Source organism: Danio rerio, chromosome 7, assembly GCF_052040795.2.
Source record: "Danio rerio strain M-AB ecotype USA chromosome 7, GRCz13ab, whole genome shotgun sequence".
NCBI lineage: Eukaryota > Metazoa > Chordata > Actinopteri > Cypriniformes > Danionidae > Danio > Danio rerio.
Genome location: NC_141027.1, coordinates 77,935,001 through 77,958,847, shown reverse-complemented (window position 1 = coordinate 77,958,847; position 23,847 = coordinate 77,935,001). Strand labels below are relative to the sequence as shown.

Below are 23,847 nucleotides of genomic sequence, written 5' to 3'. Positions count from 1 at the left end.
GTTCAGCAGAAGAAAGAAACTCAAACAGGTTTGTGAAAAGTGAATGTGTGATTAAATGATGACAATTTTCATTTTGTGTGATTTATCCCTTTAAGTTAACGAATGTAGTTTTTTTTTTTATTAATTCGATGTTTGTAGCAATTTAATGAACATTTTTATTATTATTATTCATTATTTTTATTACTATTAATTATAATTTTTCCCCTTATTGTTACTATTTATTATTATTATTATTATTATTATTATTATTATTATTATTCATTATTTTTATTACTATTAATTATAATTTTCCCCCTTATTATTACTATTTATTATTATTATTATTATTATTATTATTCATTATTTTTATTACTATTAATTATTATTATTTTTCCTTATTACAATTAATTATTATTACTATTATTAATTATTATTACTATTATAATTAATAATAATCATTAATAATAATAACAATGAAAATTATTATTATTATTATTATTATTATTATTATTATTATTGTTGTTTCTGTTGTTGTTGTTGTTGTTAATATTATTATTATTATTATAATTAATTATTATTATCATAATTATTATAAATTAAAATTATTATTGTTGTTGTTATTATTATTATTACTATTAATTATAATTTTTTTCCTTATTACTATTAATTCTTATTACTATTATTAATTATTATTATTATCATTAATAATAATCATTAATAATAATAATTATTATTATTGTTGTTGTTGTTGTTGTTTCTGTTGTTGTTGTTGTTGTTATTATTATTATTATTAATATTATAATTAATTATTATTATTATCATAATTATTATTATAAATTAAAATTATTATTGTTGTTGTTGTTGTTGTTGTTGTTGTTGTTGTTGTTGTTGTTGTTGTTGTTGTTGTTGTTGTTGTTGTTGTTGTTGTTGTTATTATTATTATTATTATTATTATTATTATTATTATTATTATTATTTAATGAATTAACCAAACCTAAAGTTGCTTTTTCGAATCACTTAGGTGTCATTATTTTAACTTTTTACATATTATGATTATATTATTGAAATATAGTCTTATAGAAATATAAGTATTGAAATTGGGAGACACAGTTGATGTTTAGTCAGAAGTGTTCATGGTATAATTGTAATAATTTTTATTTCATTGTTACCTAGTGTCTCTTAAGTTTAGTCATTTATAAATGTCAGAGTTCAATGCATTTCATTAATACAAGGTAATACAAGAAAAGTGTGCTTAACTTAAAAAATATTCCAAAATAAATATATAAAACAGACATTATTATTACAAAGTACACTTTCATAAACTTTTCACACTTTTGTTTCTTAACATATTTAGGATCACGAGTGGCCTTTATTTCAGTTTTAATGATATTTAAACGTTATTTTTATTACCTCAAGTGTTTCCAAATGTTTATGAGTTTCTTTATTTTGTCGTCACAAAAGATATTATTTTAAAATAGCGTTGAAATACGGCAACCAGTTAATGATTCACTGAATAAGTGAATAATAATTGTTATTTTTGGAAGAACTGTGCCTTTAAGACTTTTTTTTTGTTTCATATGTGTGTGTTTTTAGGGAGGGACATGGAGAAGCTGAGTTACATAGAGAAGTATCTGAAAGCGGTGGGCATGTTCAGAGATTACAGCAACACTGCTCAAGATCCACAGTTTACTCAGGTACCATAAATAAATAAAACACCCTCCTGTTTGCTGATATATTTGCACAAATGAATGGAGAAATTAAGCTTTCATAGCTTTGAAACGTGAACAAGTTGCAAAATGATTGACTGTGTTCAAAACTGATCAAAACGATGTAAATGCAACAATAACCAAGGCAAAACATTGATTTAAAATTAGATTTTTCTAACACATTGCAAATGCTAAACTGATTGATAAGTTGAAGCTTTGAGCCACTATTTTGAAACAAAAGATCTGTCAATTTTTTAAAGCTTCTATACCAGCCATCAATCATTTATTTGCTCTAATCTCTGCTATTTACGTTTTCTCCCTCAGGTTGTTGAGTTGGACCTCACTACAGTCGAGCCGTGCTGCAGCGGCCCTAAACGACCACATGACAGAGTGTCTGTAGCAGAGATGAAAAAGGACTTTGAAACCTGTTTGGTGGCCAAGGTGCGTCACATTCACAGCTGGAAAATCACACAGGACCCTTCAGTTTACAGATTATGAAGTTTATTGTTCCTCATGAATTATCCTGACAGTATTAATGTTGAACTCTTTGTAGTTTTGTGTATTAAAGGGCACCTATTATGCACGTTTTTTACAAGATGTAATATACATCTCTGATAGAGTGTGTGTGTGAAGTTTCAGCTCAAAATATCACACAAATAATGTTTTATAACTCTCTGAAACTGAAGCCATCTTTCCACTGCACATGACAAACGACAAGCGACAGACCGGTAGTCATTCATTTCCAATGGAGAGTGGTCCGGGAGCTGCGGATCTGTTGAAATATTTGAGTTTATTTGGTTATTTTTTTAATCAGAAAAAGGTTATATGTATATAAAAAAATCTGTTTATAAATGTAAGTAATAAATATAATTTTTTAAAGTTGTTTCCACATTCCCTCCAACATTTTTAGCGGTCTATGAGTTTCAAGTATTCATTCATTCATTCATTCAACGCACAGAAAATAAAGGCTCTTACCTTTGCACTCCTTTATTTTGTACACTGCAAGAACAGCTTCTCTCCCATGGTGCACGTCAGAACTGAAAATTCTGTGCAACTGCCACAAGGGGGTGTATTCCGACAGCCATGTCCAAATGTCGTGTGCAGTGGAAAGGCGGCTTGACCCTTTTGATTCTAATTGTGGCGTTTTGGTGACTGTCGCTTTAAATGCAAATGAGATTGTGCTCTTTTCAAAAGAGGGCGGAGCTACAAATGCCTGTGTGTCAGCATAGTGGCAGATTCAAAAACAAGACTGACGTCCTCTGCTAATGAGGGAGAGATGGTCACCAGTGGGCGGGGCTTTCCCCCTCTGATGACACGTACAAAGAAAAAGTGTCAATCGAAGTGTTTCTGCAGAGGCTGGTTATATTCACAGACTGTTGCCACACAACTGTGTTTAAACCCCTTTTAAACGTGATTTTTGTGTAATAGGCCCTCTTTAAAAGGCTTTAGGATGTCGAGCTGAATGATTAAATCAATTAAAAGCTGTTTACAACACAACTGATATCAATGACAATGAGTACTGTGTTAAAATATATGCAGAAATTCTGTTAAAATCTAGTCTATGTTGATATCTGCAGTTAAAAACTAGCCTAGAGCGCCGTCTACTGTTAAACACTTGCCTCTGTTGTTTGTATCTGTGTGTGTGTTTTTTACAGCAAGGGTTTAAGGGTTTCCAGGTTTCTCCTGACCGATGTGATGTCCAAGTGCCGTTCCAGTTTAACGGAGCCGAATACTCGCTCGCTCATGGATCTGTGGTGATCGCAGCCATCACCAGCTGCACCAACACCAGCAACCCGTCCGTCATGCTGGGAGCAGGTACACAACTCTTCAAACATCAAGTTCTGGAAATAAAATCTCCACTTATTTTCTTCATAGGGAAATGATAACTAGTTTTTGACAATAGCTGTATTATATTCAACTATAAACATTTAAAGACACAGCTGATATGATCTTTTCAGAGATTGTTAGTCGATTATACAGTTTAAGGCAAAATTATTCTGTTAATTGCATAACCATGTAATACAAAATGCTGTAAACACTTTAAAAACCATAAACCCTGATGTTTGCCACGTGATGTTTTTGCATGCTTTTTGTTTTTAAAGAAAGTTACTTTATAGTTACAGTCAGTCATAAAGAAAAAATAGGAAAACTAAATAAATATAAACCTAAAAACTGATAAAAGCACTACATAAAAACAACCAACACCCAAGGAAAATAAAATAAAAATGACAAACATATTAATCAAACAATAAATTTACTATAAGTACAACAAAATCACTAAATTATTATTAAACCTAAAGAATTAATAAAGCTTTTTATTTATTTAAACAGAAATTTAAACTATTAAAAACACTAAAACTAAAGTAAAAATAAATGTAGACTAAATATAAATAATAGTAACACTTTATAAACATAATGACAAGCTCCAAATGCATTTGTGAGGTTATAGTTCTTATATGTGCTGTTTGTGTGGTAATGTGCTGTTTTTCCGTCAGGTCTCCTGGCCCAGAAGGCAGTTCAGGCTGGTTTGACTGTGAAGCCGTATATAAAGACCAGTTTGTCCCCAGGAAGTGGCGTCGTCACCTACTATCTGAAGGAGAGTGGAGTCATGGACTTCCTGTCACAGCTGGGGTGAGACTCTCAATCCTCTTTTTACATCACAAATAAAATATACCAGCAGTACTTTTTGTGGATTTGTGTGATGTGTATTATATATGTGTATTATATATATATATATATATATATATATATATATATATATATATATATATATATATATATATATATATATATATATATATATATATATATATATATATATATATATATATATATATATATATATATATATATATATATATATATATATATATGTGTGTGTGTGTTTGTATCATTATTATTCAAAAATATATGTATTATATATATTGATACAGAATTAATGTTTTTATTTAGTTTTTTAGTTTAGTTTAAATTGATTTAGTCAATACATTTTATTTATTATTATTTTAATATTTTAATTTTATATTGTTAGCTGGTTTATCACTAATTATTTATTATTATTATTGTGGTTGTTATTATTATTATTGTTTGTGTATTTTGTTATTGATCCAATATTTCTATTTAGCTTCAATTTATTTTGAAAAAATACAAATCGGCTTTATTAATAATTTGCTTTGTAACTTTTTTTTGCTTTGTAATATTTCTGTTAATTATTTTTTTTTTTCTTCTTCTGTTAAGCTTAACTTTATTTTACTGTGATTTTATTTTTTATAATGAATTTGTTTTGTTTTTATATTTGATCCATACCCATATATTTTATTCATTCATGTATTCATTTATTTGTTGATTAATTGATTCATTCATTTATTAATAACTTTGAAATCACTCAAAATAATTTAAGAGAACTGTAAATTTTACTTAGCGTGAAACCTTTTTCTGTTAAACTTCAAGCAAGATAATGTTTCTATTTCATTCAATATAATTTTAATATCTTTCCCAGAGATGGGTTGTGGCTGAAAGGGCATCCGCTGCATAAAAACTTGCTGGATAAGTTGGCGGTTCATTCCGCTGTGGCGACCCCGGATTAATAAAGGGACTAAGCCGACAAGAAAATGAATGAATAGATTTTAATATCATTTAGAGTACAAAACAATTATAATACATTTTGAACAGTTATATTTAAAGTCATCAATAACAGCATGTATTTATATTGATATTATTCATGCGTCTTCAGTTTTGAGGTTGTAGGTTACGGCTGCATGACCTGCATTGGGAACAGTGGACCTCTGCCCGAGCCGGTTGTAGAGGCCATCACTCAAGTAAACAAGCTTTTACTCTTCATTTTCAGAAACGCTTTATCTGGAGCATATTTTCAAGTATGATTTTGTGTTCTCAGGGTGATTTGGTAGCTGCTGGAGTCCTGTCTGGAAATAGAAACTTCGAGGGTCGCGTTCATCCAAACACTCGGGCCAATTATCTGGCTTCTCCTCCGCTGGTCATTGCGTACGCCATCGCCGGCACAGTGAGGATAGACTTCGAGAAACAGCCTTTAGGTTAGTAATAATAGTCCGCATTCAACCATCATGACTCCACAACTTTTGGGAAGTCATTGGACATAAGTGGTTTGTTCTGAAGCCAATTGAATAAAATAATTTCTTAACAGTATTAAGGGGCTCTTCATTAATGTGTGCAGGACCATTTTCTTTTTTTTTTTTGTGCAGTTTTTTACTTTTATTTTCTTTCCCTACATGTGCTACTTTATCTTTGTTCAAAAACTTTTATATATATATATATTTTTTTTTTCCATGTATTTATTTATTTATAATTTAATTTAATTTCAATTAATTAGAATTTTTTCATTCATTCATTTTCTTTTCGGCTTATTCCCTTTATTAATCGGGGGTCATCACAGCGGAATGAACCGCCAACTTATCAATCATGTTTTACACAGCAGATGCCCTTCCAGCTGCAACCCACTCACTGGGAAACATTCATACACACTCATTCACACACACACACACACACACACACACACACACTACGGACAATTTAGCTCACCCAATTTACCTATACCACATGTTTTTTGACTTGTGGGGGAAACTGGAGCAGGCATCACGCAAACATGGAGAGAACATGCAAACTACACACAGAAATGCCAACTGACCCAGTCCGGACTCGAACCAGCGACCTTCTTCCTGTGAGGCGATTGTGCTACCCATTGCGCCACCGTGTTGCCTTTCATTTTTTCATAAAATTTAAATTTAATTTAAATTTTGAATGTTTTATTTAAATAAATACAAATATTTTTTAAAAATTATAAAAATTTTCCTTAAATTTTTAATTTAATTTAATTTTTAACTTAATTTATTTATTCAATTTATTTATTCATTCATTCATTCATTTTCTTGTCGGCTTAGTCCTTTTATTAATCCGGGGTCGCCACAGCGGAATGAACCTACAACTTATCCAGCAAGTTTTTGGACTGTGGGGGAAACCGGAGCACCCGGAGGAAACCCACGCGAAGGCAGGGAGAACATGCAAACTCCACACAGAAACGCCAACTGAGCCGAGGTTCGAACCAGCGACCTTCTTGCTGTGAGGCGACAGCACTACCTACTGCGCCACTGCCTCGCCCTAATTTATTTTTTTCATTTATAAAATAAAAAAATAATTTCAGCAAAAAAAAAAAAAAAAAGAGATTTTCTAGAGTTTCATCGGTATGGCATTGTTGACAACTGATACGATAACCTATATCTATTTAGAGTTGTATAGCTGTAATATTGGCCAATAAATATGAATTTTTCAACATTTTCTGCATGATTGCAAATACCAAAGAGGAACACATACAGTGAACAGTGCTTTATTTTGTCATCCTAACTTCAGAAAAGCTTGAACTGACCTCTGAACTTTATTAAACCACTATTCTTTTCTGTGACCAACTTTATTTTATATAAAAAATCTATTGTGAAGTGGTTCAACCAGTGGAAATAATAAAATTATAATTTATTGGCTTAAAGTCATCGGCCTATTTTATCAGACCAATAATGCTAACATTAAAAATACCGTTTATCGGCCGATATCGATACAGCTGTTGATATATTACAGGGGTGGCCAACCCTGTTCCTGGAGAGCCACCTTCCTGCAGATTTCAGTTGCAACCCATATCAAACACACCTGCCTGTAATTATCACGTGGTGTTCAGGTCCTAATTAATTGGTTCAGGTGTGTTTGATATGGGTAGCAACTGAAATCTGCAGGAAGGTGGCTCTCCAGGAACAGGGTTGGCCACCCCTTATATATCAAAGGAAACGTATAAAAGGAAATACTGTTAAACAGCATTTAGGCAAAGTTTGTGACTTATAAAGTGCAACTTTATATATTTGTTGTTCTGTCTTGATCCAGCTGTGAACTCGGAGGGAAAAGAGGTTTACCTGCGGGATATCTGGCCGACGCGGGAGGAGATCCAGGCCGTGGAGAGACAGTTCGTCATTCCTACCATGTTTAAGGAGGTCTATGAGAAAGTCGAGGTAAAGTTGCTGGAAATCCTTGCAAATGCAAAGTTATTACATGGCAGCTCCAGAGTACTTGACTCTGATTGGTCAATCACAACATTTCAAGGTTATTCTCTGATAATAAAGGATTAATCTAATAAAATATATAGAGTTAAGGGGAAAATTATTAGCCCTCCTGTCAAATAATATCTATTCTTTTTCAAATAAGTGATGCTTAATAGAGCGAGGACATTTTTCATAATATTTCAGTGTTTTTATTTACTAATAATTCTGATTTCATCTGTTCACATGCCCCTCACAGATCTCTTTTAAATGAATATTTTTCTACAGGATGCTTTACAATGATATCTTATTGCATATACATTAGATTAGTCCATACTAAAGCCAGAATTAGAGCTAATCTAACAAATACGATCACAGTCCAAAAATGAGTACAGCCAAATGTATATATTGGGGAAAAATAATAAATCATATTTTAATAAACAGGAAAAAATCAAGAAAGACTTAATTTTTTTTTATAAAATTTAGTGGCAATCTTTTGATGTACTGCATTATCTTAATATTCCTAAAGATGTTCGGTGACCAAACTCTTATTTTAATAGATGAAATGGATTTATACAACTGTTTTGTTTAAATGCACCTAAATATATTGTGGCGAGGGGGCGTGGCCGAGAGCCGTGGGAACGGAGTGAGGCCGCCGCGTAAGTGGATACACCTGCGGTGCGCACCTGCCTCAAATCCCATGGAAGAAGGAGCGGAGAACCTACGCAGTTTTAACTATTTATTAATAACAGTGACGGCAGCTCCTCACGGAGACTGCCGTCTAAACCAAAACAAACGGACGGCAGCTCCTTATGGAGACTGCCGTCAAACTGAAAGCAAAAGTAAAACATGTCCGGGCCCGGTCCTCTCTCGGCTTCCTCTGCCATCGTTCATCCTTTTATTGTCCAGAGCTCCTTCCGTGGGATTCGAGGCAGGTGCGCACCGCAGGTGTATCCACTTACGCGGCGGCCTCACTCCGTTCCCACGGCTCTCGGCCACGCCCCCTCGCCACATATATTGATTATATTTACTGCGAAATGCCAAAAATGATTCTTTTTAAAAAGAGGGTGTGTGTGTGCGCGTGTGCGTGTGCGTGTGTGTGAGTTTGCATGCGTGCGTGTGCGTGTGAGTGTGTGTATGTGCTTATTTGACAGTTTGGCGCCATTTTGTGACAGAAAAATAATAATTTTCTTTCTGGAATCTTTATGTTTGATGAGAGTAATCTATTATAGGTCGGATTAAAGTTTTATGTCTAACAGGTTAGTTTTTTAGCCGTGTAGTAAGTGGAATAATGTACATCCAGGCGGTTGTTTAGCTATAAGTTGCTATTTAATTAGTTAAAGTTACTAGTAAGGAATAAAGTCATGGTAACTGATAACCTTAACCTTTCTGATTTTAATTGTAATGCAATAATGTGCCCCTTTTGTAAAGCTTCTTTGAAAGTGCAAAAGTCAAACTCAATTCCTGGAGGGCCGCAGCTCTGCACAGTTTAGCTCCGACTACCTCCAGCTCACACCTGCTTAAAAGTCTATAGTCGTCTTGAACACCTTGATTAGTTGGATCAGCTGTGTTTGATTAGGGTTGGAGCAAAACTGCAGAGCTGCGGCCCTCCCGGAATCCAGTTTGAGACCTGCTGTATGCTCTGTTATATACAACGGCTGCTGTTCAGTGAGAATGAGCAGTTAGATTTACATGATCCATTATATACCCACTGTGATTGTCTCTTTTAATGTTTATTTAGAAAGTGAACGAACGCTGGAACTCGCTGAAAGCCCCGTCTGACAAGCTGTACACCTGGGATCCCAATTCTACATACATAAAATCCCCACCTTTCTTTGATGAACTGGTATTGTACACTATTTGTGCTTTTTTCTGTTCAATATCACTATATCCTTATGAAGAAGCAGACTAGCATAAAAAGAGTAACATTATATGGTCTGCAAGTGCTTTAAAATGTGTAATTCTCTGTGCACATTCACTATTGTTAAGTGCACGTTATCTTCATAAGCATAGCCAAGACAGTAAACATACCATTAAGTTGCTTTTCTGCTGTTAAATCTTTAGACCCGGGAGCTCCAGACACCCAAACCCATAACAGATGCGTATGTGCTGCTCAATTTGGGAGATTCAGTGACCACAGACCACATCTCTCCTGCTGGAAACATCGCACGCAACAGTTCTGCTGCACGCTACCTGACTAGCCGAGGGTGAGACACTCTTAAAGCCCCTGTGAAATTAAAATAACGTTTTTTTTAAGATGTAATCATCAGTATGTTAGTCTTAAGGATATCTATAACCTAGTGTGCTCCAAAACAGTGACAAAATTCCCGGTTGGAAGATATAAACCTGATGTTAACATCCAAAGCTTGCCGTTTGTCACTTCACACTACATGGATCAACAGTTTTGCTGATGTCACCTCATACTTCAGTTTCTCATCACATCCTCAGACCAATCAAACGCTCTCTAGTGTCTGACAAGCCCCGCCCCCTTCCTCTCATTTGCTTTTTATTTAATGCACTTGAGCTCAGCTGCTCTCACTGGCAGAGCTGAGATGAAACAAAAGGCTATTGGCTGTTTTTTACAAATGGCATTAGCTACTCTGTCTTATATATTACTATTATATATGTCCCTGTTGTATAAACCTGATATAAACATCCAGAGCTTGCCGTTTGTCACTTCCGACATCATGGATCAACAGTTTCGTTGATGTCACCTTATACTTCAGTTTCTCATCACATCCTCAGACCAATCAAATGCTCTCTAGTATCTGATAAGCAGTGTTGGGGAGTAACTAGTTACATGTAATGGCGTTAAGTAATTTAATTACAAAATAAAAGCAACAGTAATTTGTTACAGTTACAGAGAAAAAAATGTGTAATTAAATTACAGTTTCTTATGAAAATGATAAAAATGCCATAAAAGTTAAAGAAAAGTCTAAAAGTTTTCTTTAGAAATCTGGGATATGTTGAATAATATTAATCTGCTGCTTTGCCTGTTTTTGATATGCATGATGCCTCCTGCTAAGGCCATTTATTAAAGCGGAGCTATTCCGATGCATCTGATTTGCGGCACACCCATGAGCGTAATTCCCAGGGGCGAACATTTCTCCCCCCATCCGAGGGGTTGTCCCCCCACCAAAAAATAAATATATATATATATATATATATATATATATATATATATATATATATATATATATACACACTCTCATGCACTCTGCATATATATATATATATATATATATATATATATATATATATATATATATATATATATATATATATATATATATATATATATATATAAACATATATATATATATATATATATATATATATATATATAAACATATATATATATATATATATATATATATATATATATATATATATATATATATATATATATATATATAAACGCACTCTCTATTGTGAAAAATATATATATGTATACCTAAAATAATTGTCTAAATGGAAAAAATGGATTCATCATTAAAAATGCATTTAGAAACAGTTCCCCTCCTCTTCCTCACAGTGGTTTGGCTCACTGCTTTCCCAGCTCACGATATCACCTATATACACACACACACACACACACACACACACACACACACACACACACACACACACACACACACACACACACACACACACACACACACACACACACACACACACACACACACACACACACACACACATCTTTGTTTTTGTGAAAAGTGGGGACAATACATAGGTTTCCATTCATTTTATACTGTCCAAACCATATATTGTAATCCCCTCACCCCACCTCTAAACCCAACCACTAAGTTCAGCTTTACTCTCTGATTAAACTCATTCTGTAACATTTATAAGCATTTTGAGATACGAGGACGTCACCAATGTCCTCATATTTCACCTCCTTTTTGTAATACCTGTGTCATACCCATGTCATTATACGGATTTGTGTCCTAATATGTCACTAAAACACGTACACACACACACACACACACACACACACACACTAGTGATGAAAGATTTTGAGATTCTAACAGTAAACAGCAACTGTAAGGTCACACCTGCTCGGTATAAATGCTTGAAAATGATTTGGTTAAAAATAAATATTAGAAAGTTTAAAAGTAATCAAAAAGTAATCAAATGTGATTAGTTACTTTTATAAAATAATCAAAAAGTAGTGTAACTTATTACATTTTAAATAGGGTCATTTGTAATCTGTAATCTATCACACTGCTGACAAGCCCCGCCCCCTTCTTCTCATTTGCTTTTCATTTGATGTGCTTGATCTCAACTGCTCTCACTGGCAGAGCTGAGATGAAACAAAACGCTATTGGCTATTTTTTTTAAAGGGGAGGAGCTACTCTCACTATATATTACTATTATAGATTTCCCTGTTGAACATATACTTCATCTTTTCAGCGGATATCTAATGTGTGGTGAAATGTTGTTTTACAGACTCACGGCGAGAGAGTTTAACTCGTATGGTTCCCGTCGGGGCAATGATGCAGTGATGGCTCGAGGAACGTTCGCCAACATTCGCCTTTTCAACAAGTTTATTAACAAGCAATCACCGACTACAATCTATCTGCCTACAGGAGAGACGGTATGCTCATCTCTTTATATATAGATATATACAAAATTGTTGGTATCCTTCAATTTAATCCAGGCCAGTTTCATTAGTTTGCTTCTGTTGAAGCACAATTTAAAACTGATTTTCATTCTCAGTTTATTTTTGATTAATCACTACTTTCATTTAGTTTCAAGTTATTCCAGTGATCACTGTGGGTTTTACTTTCTTCATTGAAAGGTGACGAAGTTCTTTCATCCATGTCTGTATATGTAAATATTCATGATCAGCACACTCAGAGACGTAATCAGGCACTCCCAGGTACAGACGTCCAGTCTACACGCTGAAATACACGCTAAGATCTCATGGCCGTGACGCAGCTTCAGAAATTCGTTTCAAACCAGAAGTACGAATTTGCTCGAAATAACGCAAAAACAACCAACTTTGAGAGGCTGTACGAGTGCTGATGTTACTTTAATATCTCACGGCTTCCAGCCAATCAGATTCGAGAACCAGACACAACTACATGTGCAGCGTTAAAATAAATCTACTCTCCATTAAACAGCTCTTGGGTAATAATTGACTTTTTTGCTAGTTAGGAGTTAGCATGATGGTTAGATTTAAGGTTTCATTTATTATTATGCATAATTTATTGTTGTTAGTATAGTAAGTGCATAGAACATATGTAATGAGGACATTAAACTGTTACCTGTTATTTATCTGTGTTTCGTTTGTTGGTGTGTTTTCAGTTGGATGTGTTTGATGCTGCAGAAAAGTATCAACAGGCTGGTCATCCTCTGCTGATTCTGGCTGGTAAAGAGTACGGTTCAGGAAGCTCCAGAGACTGGGCTGCCAAAGGGCCCTTCCTGCTGGTGAGATTCACACTAAAGCTATTAAGAATACACTACAGAATAAAGTCATAAATGCAGATGTTTAACTTGCGCATGAGCATCAATGATATTTAGTTTTAAACCGTCCCCTATTCCCCTCTCTTTCTTATTAACTTTTTTATATTAATTTATTTAACCAGTTAAACTCCGCGGACCCGGTACTGGGTCCGTGACGTCATCGACTTTCACTTTAAGATTTAAAGAGCTAGCATTGCACCAGACCCCCTTAAGTGGTTTCGGTTGAAAGTGTAGAATCTATGCACATATGCATCACTTTGGTTTTTATTCTACTGTACAAAAGTTATTTACACTTAAATACACAGTATTTTGGATACCCGAGCTGGGTATTGAACATTGGTTAATTTTCATATTTTTTATATGACACATGCACAAGTTATAGCTCAAATGAAAGCTCTTGCCGGTGCTCATACGGCTCTAGCGCTCTTTTTACTGAATTATATTCACATATCAAACAGTTGTCGAATGAATCGCTGTGTTTCCATGGCGCAGAAGTGAAAACAATACATTTATGATCAATAAGCAGCCCCAGATAGCACAGACAGCTGTCATCTCTCACCTTATGCTGTGTGCTTCAGGGCCATTCTCCTCTGTTTTTGAGCTGATGTGCATAAGTAATCCTTTTATATGTCTGACGTGCTCCAAACACAGTGAATTATGTTTGATCAAAACAAAAGAATAGTGAAATATGAAAACAATGATCGCTCCCTGTGGCTTGTACAGCACCTCTCAGCAGTTGGAATGTAATAACTTTTGCATAGATTATGGTGGAAACATTTGTCTTTTTTCCTATGATTACAGACATGTGCAGGAACCACCAACATTAATTACAGCACGCAAAACCTCACAGAACCTAAAAGGTGCACTTGAAATTTGAGTTTATAAAATAAATACAAAAAGCGCCTCTTTTATTAGGTGTTTATCATAACACAAACAACATATACAGATATTTTAAACACTTTCAGTAGTGTTTTATGAAAATTCAAAGGGTTTTCTTTAAAATGATACCAAATTTTTGCATTTACACCTCTGCATGTGGATTTGGGAAGCTTTTAAGTGGGTAGGCAAAATATAGGCGGAAATCCCAAAATAACTGCAGAGTTTAACTGGTCAAACTTATTTAATTATTTATTTATTACCGAGTCTCTGGATCTTTGCAGTGTAAATATAGACATCCCATAGAGTCGCTTTTAAAAGATGATGTAAGCAGGTTGTCAAAAAAAAAAAAAAATCAGACACAGCCACATAATCAGAATTGACCATCAGGATCTGCAGTGTAAATGCAGCCTCGGTGACCTGCTGCTGCTGGTTTTTCTCCCTCAGGGCATCAAGGCAGTGCTGGCGGAGAGTTACGAGCGGATTCACCGCAGTAATCTAGTGGGCATGGGTGTAATTCCTCTGGAGTATCTGCCGGGAGACTCAGCGGAGAGTTTGGGTCTCAGCGGACGCGAGCGCTACACTGTGATGATTCCCCCTCAGCTCAAGCCCAGGATGACTGTGGACATCAAGGTAAAGCACATGACATAAACTGTGTTTGTTTACATCATCCACCTAATTTAATGACAATTATCACATTTAAAAAATAAGAGATGTGCATACATTTAGAAGATTTAAAAATGAGAAGGATTACCTTTTCATCCAACAATAACCTAATACATTTAAAGGGGTTATCAACAATTAATTGATCATCGGGTATTTATTAGCATATATATATATATATATATATATATATATATATATATATATATATATATATATATATATATATATATATAATTTCTTGTTTTATTTCCTAATTTTACATACTTATATTTTACATTGGCTGTATTTACTTTTATTTAATTATATTATTTATAAGGCTAATTTAGAAATTTAGGTTGCAGCACACGGCACATTTCTAAAATGTTAGGAAATGTTTATTTTGGAGGTCATCTTATTCCTTAAATGTATATTTCTATAATTCTAATACTATCATGAATTTAATTAGAATAATAAAATATGTTATGATAATTGTACACAACTATATTCTGAGATTTATTTATTTATTTATTTTTCTCCTGCATGTTGCGTTTGATTAATTGTGGTGTATTTTAACTTTGGTATTTTGCAGCTGGACACAGGGAAAACATTTCAGGCTAGGATGAGGTTTGACACGGATGTGGAGCTCACTTATTTCCATCACGGCGGCATCCTAAACTACATGATTCGCAAGATGTCTGAAAATTAAGATGAGAAGTACACCTTCCTCAAGACGGTCCACGCTAAACGCACACTTCCACCATCGGGATGCTTGTTTTTGTCTTGTTGGGATGTAACGATTCACTGAACTCGAGGTTCGATTCATGATTCAATGTGATTCGGTTTTCTTAAGTTTTTTTTTTTTTTTTTTTTTACAAAATCAGATTTAGGAAATTTTATTAGATTAAGAAAAAATGTGAAATAAAAAGTGTTGCAATTTTAAGGTAAAAAGTACAATTCTGAGAAAAAAAGACCATTTCTTTTGCCATTTTCAGATCAGACAAATTCTGAGGTATAAAAAGCCACAAAAATTAAAAAGTAGTTTAGAGAAGAATAGTCAAATTATAAGGAATTAAAAGACACAAATAACAGCAAATATTTATGATTTTGAGGTGAAAAGTCTAATTTTGGAATGAAAAAAAGCCACAAATATAAGCAAATAGTTGCAATTCTTAGGAGAACAGTCCAACTCTGAGACAAAAAAGCCACAAATAACAGCAAATAGTTGCAGTTTTGAGGAGAAAAGTCCAATTCTAACACAAAAAAGCCACAAATAAAAGCAAAGAGTTGCAATTCTGTGGAGAAAAGTCCAGTTTTGGGATGAAAATGTCACAAATAAAAGCAAATAGTTGCAGTGTTTAGGGGAAAAAAGTCCAACTCTGAGACAAAAAAAATCAAAAATAAAAGCAAAGAGTTGCAGTTTTGAGGAGAAAAGTCCAACTCTGAGACAAAAAAGCCACAAATAAAAGCAAAGAGTTGCAATTCTGAAGGGAAAAGTTCAATTCTAACACAAAAAAGCCACAAATAAAAGCAAATAATTGCAGTTTTTAGGTGAAAAGTCAAATTCTGAGAAAAAAATGACACAATTAGAAACAAATGTTTGCAGTTTTGAAGGGAAAAGTTCAATTCTGGGAAAAAAAAAATGTCGCTAAATGGACATATCCACCATCTGGATACTTGTAAAACAAACCTCTGTTCATGTAAGTTACAGAAATAATAAAATCTCTTCATATAAACAAAGTATATTTAAAATTAGAGGCAACCACTGCATTTAAATCATAATCTAAACAAAAAGGCAGCATACATAAACAGTTTTTAATCTAAATTACCATGTATACTTTTGCAATCTGAAGCGAAAACATAAAGGTTTATCTTGATGGAAACAAGACATGGACAGAGCAGAGAAAATACCTGAAGGAAACCGCAGATGCAGATCAAAGTCCCTTTCGTGTATTCTGTAATCTTTGTGCAGATAAAGCTGGAAGTGGATTTCAAAGTGAGTCGATTCTTCAATGCCGGAGCTTTGAGAATCAATAGATATTTCTGTGAACAGATTCAGTGATTCGATGAATTGGTTCAAATGACCATATCCGCGATTCACTCACAATGGCATATTTTCTTACAGCATGGAGCTATTAATATGACAAAACTGTTTGAATTGTGTAAATCTGAATTATTGACAAGAGTTAATTAATAAAAACCAATATTAAATGGCATTTAAAATAGTTTACTTAAATATCGAACGTTTGAAATGTAAGACAAGATTAAGGCAGATTAATAATAACAATCGTCAATAACTCAAATGAACACAATGCAGATTTGGCATATTATTAGCTATTTTTATTTAGCTAATTACAACAGTTAAGATTTGATTCTTAGAGTCGAGTCTATTGAGTCGATTCTTATGATTGCTCAGGCGCAGATTCACTCTCTGCCAGCAGATGGCGCTTTTGAACAGCAGTTGTAGTGTTACCTTGGTTAATGTTGTAAACAAAGTAGGGCTGCGCTAATCTAAAAACGTATTAACTCTTATTTAATATGTATCAGAGGCAAGGCAAACTGTAAATAAAGTTTTCTAATCACATTCAGGTCAGTTCCTCTTAGAGATTCATTCATGTAAACTCCTGCAGGGTTTGTTTGGAATCAGAATTGAATTGAATAGTCACAAATGAATCGTTTTTCAACCGGTTCGTGAATCATCGTTACATCACGACCTGTAAGTGTTTCTGTTTGTCTCTTAAAAAATCAACTAAAATGCTGTTTGCTGTACAGTAATAGTTGCTGTCAGCATCAAAATAAGCATAATAGTCATAATCCGCAGTGTTTTTAGGTTGATGATTTTGTTTATGATTGTTTTGTGGAGGTTTGGTAGGATTGAAGGGGAAGATTAAAAGCATTAGATGTTAAAATCACTGTTTAACTTTCTCCATTCTAGCCAAACTGCAGTACTGTACATCCGTTTATAAATTAATTGTCACATTAATTACTGTACTTGAAGCAATAGTTCTGTCAAAAAAGTTTATATTTGCTGTTTATTTACTTCCTCCTCAGCACATCTAAGAGATAAGAATGAATATTTTGCTATGAAATGACAAATTTTCAGAATAAAGTAAAGGTAATTGCAGCTTCTGACTTTATTCGTTGCAATTATGATAATAACTATGATAAAAAAAAGTCTCATATAAAACCAGATAGTTGCAATTTTGAGAAGAAAAGTCCAATTCTGAGAATAAAAGCTATAATTAAAGCAAAATAGTTGCCATTTTGAAGGGGAAAGTAAGATTTAAGTGAAAATTCACAAATAAGAGCAAAACAGTTGCAATTTTGGGAAGAAAAGTCCAATATCTAAGAAAAAAAGCCATAAATCAAAAGTAATAGTTGCAATTTTGAGGAGAAAAGTAACATTTTAAGAAAAAAGGCCACAAATAAAAACAAAATAGTTGCAAATTGTGAGGAGAAAAGTCCAATTTATGGGAAAATAAGCCACAAATTAAAGCAAATAGTTGCAAATTTGAAGAGACAAGTAAATTTCTAAATAAAAAAGCCACAATTACAACAAAATAGTTGAATTTTTGAAGAGAACAGTCCAATTATGAGACAAAATTTTGCAAATAAAAAAGTGCAAATTTTGAGTAGAAACGTCAATTTCTAAGACAAAAGCCACAAACAAAAGCAAATTGCTTCAATTTTGACGGGAAACCTCAAATTTTGAGGGAAAAATGGCACAAATAAAAGCAAATAGTTGCAATTCTGAGACAAAACAAATGTCATAAATAACAAGAAATGCTCACAATTTTGAGGAGAAAAGTGCAATTTTGAAAAAAAATGTCACAAATAAAAGCAAAATAGTTGCAATTTTGAAGCGGAAAGTAAATTTTTAAGAGAAAAAGCCACAAATAAAAGCAAAATAGCTGCAATTTTGGGGAGAAACGTCCAATATCTAAGAAAAAAGCCATAAGTTAAAACTATATAATTGCAATTTTGAGGAGAAAAGTAACATTTTAAGAAAAAAAGTCACAAATAAAGCCAAATAGTTGCAATTTTGAGAAAAAAAGTCAAAAATGAAAAGGAATATTTGCAATTTTGAGGAGAAAAGTCCAATTCTGAGACAAAATGTCACTAATAAAAGCAAATTAGTGTAAGAAAATAGACTAGTGAAGAATTGCTGTAAGAAAATAGACTAGTGGTTTTGGGTGGAAAAGTCACATTTCCCATTATGAAAAAATAAGTTTAAAAGTCAAAATTGCGAGCAACAAAGTCAGAATAGTGAGAAAGCATATACTTACTACTGGAAGTCAGTCCCAAGCTTGAAAAAAGTCAACTTCTGAATAAAAAAAAAAGGCAGTTTTGAGAACTTCTTCAACACTTCTGCCAAAAAATTGGTCGTAAGTCTAAGGAAAAACATTGCAATTACAAAATGAATGTGTGTAAGTGAACAGCAAATGGATCATTTTTTTGCAGGATCTATTTTTCAACTGAATTCGAAATACATTCCTATCTGTAAATGTCCATTCCGACTGAAATACTGAAGTAAATGTGTTAGTTTGCATAAGAGAATCCCTTTACGAGCTGTCCAATATGAACTTGAACATTTAAAAGTGCCTACATTTTCTCATCGTTCACTTGTCATTCCAGTTGTTATTTTTGTTTGTGCATTCCTGTTGAAACGTGACTTAAAATTCATCCAAAGTCAATTTGCACATGTTTTTTATTTATTAGCAAAAGCTTAAAAACAGTTGCTGATGTAAAACTGTGACGTTCTTCAATGCTGTTTCAGATGCTTTACTAAAACTGCTGATGCACAGAAAAGAAACACTGAAAATGTCTACATCTAGAATATGTAGTGCGTCAGAGAAAGTGTTGTTGTAATTTAATACTCAAGGCTTTCTTCTGTCCGAGTCCATGTTGTTTTAAATGACAATATACCTGATTTATTATACATTTTAAAGTATATTATTTCATCATTCCACTGCAGATCAGAGAGAAAAATGCTTTTGATATTGCATGAAATACTCTGTACAGGCAGAACTTTGCAGTCATTTCTCTACCAGAATGTCATTATAATAAATTAAAGTCTTACTGATTGTCCTTTATTGTAATAACAGCACATTCATATCTGTATTTTTGTTAAAACCGCCTTTAAAATAAATAAATATTTACTGAAAATTTACATTTTATTCGTGTTTATGTCCAACATTACATATCAGGATCACATTGAGATCATGATGCATCATCTGAAAGCTGAATAAATGTATGTTGGAATATCAAGCCAATTCCATGCGTGTTCAATGAGAAAAGGCCTGGAGAGGGTTTTCTTCGATGCCAAAAATATTAGTAATTTATTAGATACAAATGAATAATTCCATGACAGAGCTCTGGGTTGAGTTACCCCAATGCAATACAAGAATACATTCAAGGGGTTCACAGCTAACATGCATTTCCTGACTCCAGCATATACAGTTGAAGTCAGAATTATTAGCCCACCTTTGAATTTTTTTCTTCTTTAAATATTTCTTAAATGATGTTTAACAGAGCAAGGAAATTTTCACAGTATGTCCGATAATATTTTTTCTTCTGAAAAAAGTCTTATTTGTTTTATTTCGACAAGAATAAAAGCAGTTTTAAATTTATTATGAACCATTTTAGGGTCAAAATTATTCGCCCTTTTAAGTTTTTTTTTTTTTTCGATGGTCTACAGAACAAACCATCTTTATGCAATAACTTGCCTAATTACGCTAAACTGCCTAGTTAACCTAATTAACCTAGTTAAGCCTTTAAATGTCACTTTAAGCAGTATGGAAGTGTCTTGAAATATATTATTTACTGTCATCATAGCAAAGATAAAATAAATCAGTTATTAGAGATGAGTTATTAAAACTATTATGTTTAGAAATGTGTTGAAGAAAATCAGCTTTCCGTAAAAAGGAAATTGGGGGGAAAAAAAATAAACGGGGTGTGATAATTCAGGGGGGCTAATAATTCTGACTTCAACTGTATACACATCTGATATTAACAGGTGGAGTTTTGGTGTCACTCATCAGTCATTCTGCAGTCCTTTGGCTCTTGTTCCCCAGACTTACTTCCTCTTTCTGCAACCCTTCTCTGCATACCAGAACTGAACAATTACATGCATCTTTAATACATTTCACAACTTCTACAAGCCTCATGACAACTTGTGACAAAAGTCCCCACACTAAATTTATTCTTATTCTGCTATTTCCTCTGGTCAGTTGGTTCTATAAAAGTATGCAGCTCAGTTAAATAGAGGACGTGTGTCTGGTCAATATGTGATCTCATACAAAGGAAAAAGATTGATTAATGTGTTGTTAGTCTAAACATTTTTCTAATGAAAAAATAAAGACACAAAAATATTAAAAATAAATTTCTTTTCCCCCCACATGTTTTATGTAGCTCGTTGATTTTTGGTTTGTTCGGATATTAATAATAATAATAATAATGTTATATTATAATATTATTATTATTATAAGATACTATTTAAAAAATCTGAAATTGAAGTGTTTAGATAAATCTAAATATTGAGAAAATTGCCTCTTAAAGTGGTCTAAATTATTAGTAATGCATATTACTAATAGAAATTAAGTTCTGATATATTTACAGAACATAATTTTTACTTGATATTCTACAGATTTTTGGCATTAAAGAAAAAAAAATCTAATTGTGTATTGTAAAAAATAATTTTTGAGGGCAGAAATTGATCATTTTTTTCCCTTGAACCATTTATTTTATCCAGCAGTGATAAAATACAGATTGAATTTCCAGGTAAACGTCGTTGTTTAGTATATATTTATGCATTAGGAAGAACATTTACTTCATTTACGATAATATAATATATTATAACATCATGATAAATAAATATTACACATAATAGGATTTTATTGTGAATTATTTACTTTGAATTATGATAGTACATGTACTACTGCCACGACTGATTTAATAATTACTGTTTAAATAATGTATTTATTTAGACCATAACTATTTTTTACTAAAACAAGTTTACTGTATGTGGACATCTCTTCAATAGGGGATAAATTAAACAGAGGACCTTTACTTGACATAGGATATTGACAATAGAAACTGTACTGTATGCATCATCACTATAATTACTGTTTTAATTTGGCTTATAACTACAACTATTGCCTCTTACTTAATTGAAAGCTGCTCTGCAACAGTGGAAAATCAAACAGGACTTTTACTTTGAAAAAACGTTGATGTTAAATTTTGTGCACAGACATAATAATCACTGTTTAAATGATGTATTAATTTTATATAATTAATTTTGTCTTTAACTACTGCCATCACCACTATATGAAGACTGCTCTGCAACGGTGGACAATTTAAACAGAAGACTTTTATATTGAAATATAACAATATTGATGATGAAAATACATATGTAATAACGCTACCAAATACATCATAATTGCTGTTAAAATAATGCATTAATTTGATCTGTAACTACTGCTATTAACACAAAATCAAAATACAAAATCAGGGCGCTCAAGATCTGATTTCTTTAAAAATCAATGATCTTCACTGCCTGGTTGATATATGATATAAAGTGGGTCTCAGACTGAATAAGAAGCACTGCATTAAATTACATAAATTTGCACCATGTCTTACCACAGTATTTTTAATGGAGTTTCTGCACTCACCTGTTGCTTCTGACTGTGTTGAAGTGATCCTTCATCTTATTTTATGCTTGAACAGTTAAATAAATGCTTAAATGTATTTAACTGATGATATTTTAGTATATTTACAACATTGATGCTGTAAAATAACCATTATGAACGTAAAAAGAGCCATATAAACCTTTCACCGGAAGATTATCGGTGGCTGAAAAACACTAGCTGTGCTTATGGGACAAAGGACCTTTATTTTGAAACGTCATCAAAGAGGAGGAGTTTCGACCAGGAAGTAAACATGCTCCTCAAAAGTCGGTCGATTTGAAACTCATGCTGATTCAGAGATGTTAAATGATTAACCGCACATGTGCACAACAGTTGCGCAAGCAGAAATCAGAGAAAGCCTTCTTTCGACAGACAACAATTTCTCGCAGAGCAAACACAAGCAGCTCTTCTGAATCGTCAATATAACAGTATGAACAGCGAGAACTTCAGGCTGAGTGAGAAGCTCGTGTCCGCCTCATATGTGCGGCAGGGTCTGGACGCGCGCCGCGGGCACGAGCAGCTCATCCGACGGCTGTTAGACCAGGTAATAACACACGTTTGGGGGTAAAGTTGGTTTGTATTTGCACATTCGTTCATTTCTTAACAGTCACAAATGGTGACACGGTCCCTATAATGTTTACCACGCTACTTTGAATGTTATGTCTAATAAATAACATGACTATTTGCTAATATGTATAAATTTAAGTTATTTGAGCGCTCGTTTGTAGTATATTATGATATATACGTTTTTCTTAAAGGGGCCCTATTATGCAAATATCAGTTTTATAATGTTTGACAGCAGTGTGTGAATATAATCAGCTTTTAATGGTTAAAATGTATCCATGTAAATGCTTATAAATAATCACGTTTAATATTAGCAGTCTGCAGAAACACTTTGATTGACATTCTCCCTTTTTACGTGTCATCAGAGGGGGAAAGCTCCACCCACTGGTGACCATCTCTCCCTCATTAGCATAGGATGTTAGTCCAGTTTTTGAATCTGCCACTATACTGACACACAGGCATCTGTAGCTCCGCCCTCTTTTGAAAAGAGCACAATCTCATTTGCATTTAAAGCGACAGTCACCAAACGCCACACAGTTATGATAACGCCTAAAAGAGGCAGTGTGTAAGAGTTAAAAAAAACATTATTTGTGTGATATTTTGAGCTGAACTCCACACACACTCTAGGGACATCAGAGACTTATTTTATATATTGTAAATGGGGCATAATATGTTCCTTTAACTAGTTTCACCAGCTTTAATGTACTGATTTAAGACATTTATTCATTCATTCATTTTCTTTCAGCTTAGTCTTTATTTCTGCGGTCACCACAGCGGAATGAACCAACAACTATTCCACCATATGTTTTACGCAGCTGATGCCCATCCATCCGCAACCCAGTACTGGGAAACACCAATACACACTCATTC

At 33.2% G+C, this 23,847-nt stretch overlaps 2 protein-coding genes across 5 annotated transcripts in view; both read left to right on the top strand.

Annotated features, from left to right (window-relative positions):
• aco1 (aconitase 1, soluble) overlaps positions 1–19,898 on the top strand; it is a 31,352-nt gene extending 11,454 nt beyond the window's left edge. The window contains exons 9-21 of one of the 4 annotated variants that reach the window (XR_015494868.1): positions 1,573–1,673; positions 2,010–2,126; positions 3,341–3,500; positions 4,181–4,316; positions 5,419–5,503; positions 5,581–5,737; positions 7,587–7,711; positions 9,480–9,584; positions 9,803–9,945; positions 12,191–12,338; positions 13,052–13,244; positions 14,421–14,719; positions 15,321–15,790. Coding sequence is in view for 3 of the 4 variants with exons in the window: in XM_087259782.1 (XP_087115908.1) it covers positions 1,573–1,673; positions 2,010–2,126; positions 3,341–3,500; positions 4,181–4,316; positions 5,419–5,503; positions 5,581–5,737; positions 7,587–7,711; positions 9,480–9,584; positions 9,803–9,945; positions 12,191–12,338; positions 13,052–13,174; positions 14,534–14,719; positions 15,321–15,437 (1,703 nt within the window). In the remaining variant the exon portion in view is untranslated. 4 annotated transcript variants of the gene reach the window in all.
• Positions 19,899–22,703: 2,805 nt separating this feature from the next.
• The window catches only part of sepsecs (Sep (O-phosphoserine) tRNA:Sec (selenocysteine) tRNA synthase), a 19,150-nt gene continuing 18,006 nt past the window's right edge, over positions 22,704–23,847 (top strand). The window contains 1 exon segment of the mRNA NM_200154.1: positions 22,704–22,957. Coding sequence (NP_956448.1) covers positions 22,844–22,957 — 114 coding nt within the window. The 5' untranslated portion in view covers positions 22,704–22,843.